We start from the raw sequence: 6828 nt of genomic DNA, 5'->3' as shown, positions 1-6828 counted from the left end.
TATATTACGGTTATCATGAAAGCCAAGACACAAAATGACTGTATCAGAGCAGAGGGCAGTTCATGTACCGAAGTTAGACATTAAGTTGTGACTCCATGAAAAACAAGTTTAGCTACCCCGAAAAGTGCTACCTTAGAGGGGGAGGTTGGTGATGAGGGAGGCCCTGAAAAGTGCTACCTTAGAGGGGGAGGTTGTTGATGAGGGAGGCCCTTAAAAGTGCTACCACAGAGGGGGAGATTGGTGATTAGGGATGAAAAGTGCAACCACAGAGGGGGAGGTTGGTGATGAGGGATGCCCTGAAAAGTGCTACTACAAAGGGGGAGGTTGGTGATGAGGGAGGCCCTGAATAGTGCTACCACAAAGAGGGAGGTTGGTGATAAAGGCCCTGAAAAGTGCTACCACAGAGGGGGAGGTTGGTGATGAGGGAGACCCTGAAAAGTGCTACTACAAAGGGGGAGGTTGGTGATGAGGGAGGCCCCGAAAAGCGCTACACAGAGGGGGAGTTTGGTGATGGTAGAAGCAAATGGTAGAATAGTAGAATTCTACAGCTATGTATGGTTCCATGGCAGCACCAGTGTACCTATATTCCTGTCTTTTCCTACCAGGGTTCAAATTGAGGAAGAGGAGAGTCATCAATGACCCGACAGGAGGAACAGGAAGCTGCCCTCACCTGGTGGAGGCCATACCATGTGACGAACCCAGTTGCTATGATTGGTTGCTTGTGAAGCTGGAGGAGTGTATCCCAGACAACGAGAGAGAGTGCGGACCAGGCACCCAGATACCACAAGTACAGTGTGTCAACAGTGATGGTAAGGGGAGGGAGGGAGGGAGGGAGGGAGGGAAAATTCCAAGTCTTTATTATACTGTATGTTAATTACCATGTTGATTTTCATGGTGTGTTGAGTTGTGTTACAATATGTTTTGGGTAAATCGGAGCTCAGAGACCCATATTGTTTTATTAGCTTTATTGCCTTGAACTTTACTGCCTTGAACAGCTGATTCCCTGTGTGTGTGTGTGTGTGTGTGTGTGTGTGTGTGTGTGTGTGTGTGTGTGTGTGTGTGTGTGTGTGTGTGTGTGTGTGTGTGTGTGTGTGTGTGTGTGTGTGTTTGGCCTTGGACCGCAGCCCAACAGGGTAATTGCTGTTTCTGTAACGATCTTGTTCTGTGGATATTTATTTCTCTCTCCATTGTTTGTCTAGTCCTAAGATAGCACAGAGCTATGGAGGCTTGTGTGTATGTGCGTGTACTCGTGTGTGTGTGTGCCTGATATCCCATGGGGCCGAGTGGCCAGGCATGAGCCACTGCTGGTCGTAATTGTGCTGGCTGAGACACACGGAGAGCTGTGCTGGCACTGCCTGAGGAGGGACACACACGTATGCGCACACACACACACACACACACACACACACACACACACACACACACACACACACACACACACACACACACACACACACACACACACACACACAGGGCCAGAGCTAGATATACAGCACTTGCTAGTTCATGTTCTCTCCAAAATAAACTTGAATACAGTGTCAGAATTCAGTTAGCATGTGAGAGTAAATGAAACAATACCCATAGTGCTCGTTGCTTTTGGCAAGCATGGTGATATTGGCTTATTGTACTGCAGTGGTCCACCATCTGAAGACTGAAGAGAACAGCTTGATCTATTGAACAGTCTAACAGTCTAATAGGGTACACGTTGAAATCATTGTCTCAAATCGTTGTGCCAATCCAAGACACTAAAGTCATAGAGATGCAAAACTCCACAATCCCCTCGTCACACAGATTGCATTATTCTCTGAGTGTGTCTGGCGCAGAGCAAACATTTGTTATGGCATGTGTAATAGGAAGCAGTGCACCTGGGAGGAGTGGAACTGATGCGTTTTTAATGTGGTTTGGGAGGTGAGAGTTTTAGTCAGGGTAGATCGAAGGGTCCTTGTGTTTTAGAGACAGATTAATCTCAATAATTGAATTCACCCTAATTTAATTAAGTTCAGAATAATGGAGAAAATAACCATAGCTGACTTGAGAAAAAAAAATATTAGGAGTATGAGTTTTATTACTTCTAATTCAATATATCTGACATAGTTAATCTTCTTTTAAGATGATTAAATAACCCAACAATAAATAGGAGACAAAAATGAGAGATGTCAATGGCCTGCCTTCACACTCCATTGTGTTGTCAGGGAAATGTGAAGAACTCACTTTTTTATTAATGATTCAATTAGGGACTGTGCGTTGTAATTGTATTTTTCATCCTGGGAATTTTCTGTTCTCTTTCTTTCGACTAAGATTCACCGTATGAATATAGCAATTATCAGAAGATATGGGAACCATAGCACACTGCCAGCTAATGAGCACCCTAGGGAGGGAGTATGTCTGTCTCTCTGTCTGTGTGTGTGTGTGTGTGTGTGTGTGTGTGTGTGTGTGTGTGTGTGTGTGTGTGTGTGTGTGTGTGTGTGTGTGTGTGTGTGTGTGTGTGTATGTGTGTGTGTGTGTGTGTGTGTGTGTGTGTGTGTGTGTGTTGATACTTCTCAACCAGTTCTCATAATATAACAATAATCAAGGTCCCATTCACATCAACTAGAGCCTCATGCTGCCTGCACTGTGCTGTTGCCGTGACGATGACGATGGTGAAAGCCATATTAACTACAAGTCTAATGGTCTCTTCTTTTCAGAGGAGGAGAATATCTATATTGTATATTGAAAGATTTAGGTACAAGATAAAAACTATTATGAGTGAGAAAGGGAGATAACTTTTTACATAAAGTAAAATTGATGAGATGAAACACTAAAACTAGTCTATCTCAACCACCGTCTCTGCTCACAACTCCCTCTTTCTCTCTTCACCTCCTCATCCTTTCATCCCTCCCTATCTCTCTCTTCTACTCACCACTCCCTATTCCCTACTTTTCATCCCTTCCTACCTCCTTATTCTCACCGCTTTCTATTTCCCTCCATCCCCGCTTTCATCCCTCCCTACAGACACGGTGTCTTGTGTATATTGACCCATTTAGCTAGGTGGTGAGCAAGCCCAGCCCAGGTACACTTTCTGTCTACACCCTGATTGCTTCATTCAAGGTCACCTCCACATCCCTTCTCCCCAGTTATAGAAACAATATGGCTGCTGGCTGCAGTGAGCTTGTTCTAACAGCAGCACCCTGTTGAATTAGACTTAGTTACGGGTCAATTAGATTACCTGGCGCTACTCCACACAGTCAGTTCACATTTACCCTGCCTGTATTTCACATTAGGGTGTTTGTGTGTGTGTGTGTGTGTGCCTGCCTGTGTGCGTGTGTGTGCCTGCCTGCGTGTGTGTGTGTGTGTGTGTGTATGTGTGCCTGCCTGCGTGTGTGTGTGTGTGTGCCTGCGTGTGTGTGTGTTCCCCGCCCGGATGGAATGAGACAGGGTTGAATAGAGGATATGTCAAACGATGTCTGGTGCTTTTCCATTAAGACACAGTTCAGACCCAGCTAGAGGAGGAGGGGGAGGGGTTTATGATGTGAGGTGTGTACCTAGTTTAAAGGAGAATTGCTTCTTTGATCGGTTGGGTTGCTTGCAGAGCTGAGGACCGACAGCCGTAGCTGGTTGTTTCTCCTCTGTGGCTTTGCAGAATTGATTTCTAGACACATGCTGGACAGGGAAAGGGAGGATGAGGGGAGGAGGGGAATTTCTGAGAGGTGAAGGGTGGTTAGGATTTTAATGCTAGAATCCTTAGTTGCTCCATCCATTTTTGGACTGTGTATTCAATAATTATGCATACCCATTGATTCTTGAAGAACACAACTTATTAATTCCTCATGAATTTAGTTCAAGTGTCGTGCCCCATCAGAATCCAAAATATAAGCTTGATTTACCCCATTGTGTATAAACAACGTAAATGAAAAGTAAACTCTGCATATCCTCAAAACATTGTTCAAACTATAATTTTGATATCACGGACAGTCAGTTCTTGCATCCATAACTGTGTCTCTGAGTGTGCTTACATTTCTCCAGGCCCATCCCTCAGCTTTTTCCCAAAACAGGGGCGGGGTGTCTGCTTTCTTATTGTTTTAACTAAGGATTCTAGCTTTAAGGGTCCATGATTCAACACATTTGTGGTTAATTTTCATTGCAAATGACTTCTTGCAAGGCATGAATCTCTTCATTATTAAAGCCTTCCCGAGTAGAAATGTTTTCTTTTAACGTTCATACCATCTTGAGTGTCAATAGACATGTTTCCTCCCTTGGAGTACTAACGAAAGCAGCCAGACTGCAGTCAATGTTTTCACACAAAGATGTCACAAAAAGACAGTCAGTCAGAAGCCATCAGAATAATCAGTCTCATACAAACACTTTAATGATTTCCTTTCCCAATCTATCGCATGAAGACACACACACACACACACACACACACACACACACACACACACACACACACACACACACACAGTGTGACTGGACCCTATTGATCCTCTGTTGTCTGCTACTGATGAAAATGGATTTGTTTCCCCCAAAGGGCTCCAGACTTGTCATCAGACTGACTGCTCCTCTGGTTCCTCCTGTCACTATGGCATTTTTATCAGTGGTACAGATAGGAGGGAACCATGAAAGGGAGATGGGATGGCCTGGAATACAATGGAGTGTGAATAAGGGTTTCATTGATATGAAATGACCCACTAAGATATGTGATAGGAAGGGATAGGATAGAGTGAAGATAAGGCTAGGGTTGGAAGTTGTGGAAAGGGGATGGGATGGGGTATAGAGATGGGATGGGGTATAGAGATGGGATGTGGTATAGAGATGGGATGGGGGTAGAGATGGGATGGGGGTAGAGATGGGATGGGGTATAGAGATTGGATGGGGTATAGAGAAGGGATGTGGTATAGAGATGGGATGTGGTATAGAGATGGGATGGGGTATGGAGATGGGATGGGGTATAGAGATGGGATGGGGTATAGAGATGGGATGGGGTATAGAGATGGGACAGGGTATAGAGATGTGATGGGATATGATGATGAGATGGGGTATAGAAATGGAATGGGGTATAGGGATGGGATGGGGTATAGAGATGGGATGGGGTATAGAGATGGGATGGGGTATAGAGATGGGATGGGGTATAGAGATGGGATGTGGTATAGAGATGGGATGTGGTATAGAGATGGGATGGGGTATAGAGAAGGGATGGGGTATAGAGATGGGATGGGGTATGATGATGAGATGGGGTATAGAAATGGAATGGAGTATAGAGATCGGATGGGGTACAGAGATGGGATGTGGTATAGAGATGGGATGGGGTATAGAGATTGGATGGGGTATAGAGATGGGATGGGGTATGATGATGAGATGGGGTATAGAAATGGAATGGAGTATAGAGATGGGATGGGGTACAGAGATGGGATGTGGTATAGAGATGGGATGGGGTATAGAGAAGGGACGGGGTATAGAGATGTGATGGGGTATAGAGAAGGGATGGGGTATAGAGATGGGATGGGGTATAGAGATGGGATGGGGTATAGAGATGGGATGCGGTATAGAGATGGGATGTGGTATAGAGATGGGATGGGGTATAGAGATGGGATGGGGTATAGAGAAGGGATGTGGTATAGAGATGGGATGGGGTACAGAGATGGGATGTGGTATAGAGATGGGATGGGGTATAGAGAAGGGACGGGGTATAGAGATGTGATGGGGTATAGAGAAGGGACGGGGTATAGAGATGGGATGGGGTATAGAGATGGGATGGGGTATAGAGATGGGATGGGGTATAGAGATGGGATGTGGTATAGAGATGGGATGGGGTATAGAGATGGGATGTGGTATAGAGATGGGATGCGGTATAGAGATGGGATGCGGTATAGAGATGTGATGGGGTATAGAGATGGGATGTGGTATAGAGATGGGATGGGGTATAGAGATTGGATGGGGTATAGAGATGGGATGGGGTATAGAGATGGGATGGGGTATAGAGATTGGATGGGGTATAGAGATGGGATAGGGTATAGAGATGGGATGCAGTATAGAGATGGGACGGGGTATAGAGATGTGATGGGATATGATGATGAGATGGGGTATAGAAATGGAATGGGGTATAGAGATAGAATGGGGTATAGAGATGGGATGTGGGGGGGTGGTTGAAGTGAGGTTTGTGGTGACATCCTGGCCCTCCCCTCACAAGAGTGATGGGATAAGTTGAGGTGGGGGTTGAGGAGATCCTTGATAGAGGGATGGGATGCAATAGGGTAGAGTGAGGAGAAGGGTGGGGTGTAGGGGTAGAAGGGTAGGGGTGGCGTCCCACAGATTTAGATTGGTGCAGGACCCCAACAATATCTAATGTCTCAATGAAACCTTGAAAAGACTTAATGTGTCTCTAAATCCCAAATCCCTCCATTGTTGTGAGTTTCCCTTTTAAGCCATTTAGCAGGGTCCTAAATCCATTTAGAGCTTTTCCGGGGTCAGGCATCCTTATTCTGACCTTCTCAACAATACACCTCACCTCTAAGACAACCCTTAGCTAAAAATAATTGGTCAATACATTTTTTTTAATGCAAAAAATATATGCACATTTAAGCTCAATCTTTGAAAAAAAGCATTTAACATTTTACTCATAAATTATTTGAAAATATCTGTTAACCGTCTGTCAAATCAAATGAAGTAATTCCACAAGGCTATGACTCTGGAATTGATGCCTGAAGAAAGCTAAATAAGTCTCTCCCACTCCCTCTCCCTCTCTCCGTCTCTCCCTCTCTCCTTCTCTCCCTCTCCCACTTCCTCTATTTCTTAGCTGAGCTTAGTTCCGTTATGCTCTGCAGGAAACTCTTTCATTGGTGTTTGCAAACATCC

The 6828-nt window shown here is 45.0% G+C and overlaps 1 protein-coding gene across 1 annotated transcript in view; it reads left to right on the top strand.

The window, feature by feature from the left end:
* LOC115128799 (thrombospondin type-1 domain-containing protein 7A-like) overlaps nucleotides 1-6828 on the top strand; it is a 171131-nt gene that overhangs the window by 106991 nt on the left and 57312 nt on the right. The window contains exon 6 of the mRNA XM_065017826.1: nucleotides 606-809. Within this exon, the coding sequence (XP_064873898.1) occupies nucleotides 606-809 (204 nt within the window). The remainder of the gene's footprint in view (nucleotides 1-605; nucleotides 810-6828) is intronic.

The sequence above is a fragment of the Oncorhynchus nerka genome, linkage group LG4 (assembly GCF_034236695.1).
Source record: "Oncorhynchus nerka isolate Pitt River linkage group LG4, Oner_Uvic_2.0, whole genome shotgun sequence".
NCBI lineage: Eukaryota > Metazoa > Chordata > Actinopteri > Salmoniformes > Salmonidae > Oncorhynchus > Oncorhynchus nerka.
The sequence above is the reverse complement of the archived record's forward strand: the minus strand, read 5'-3'. Positions and strand labels throughout refer to the sequence as shown.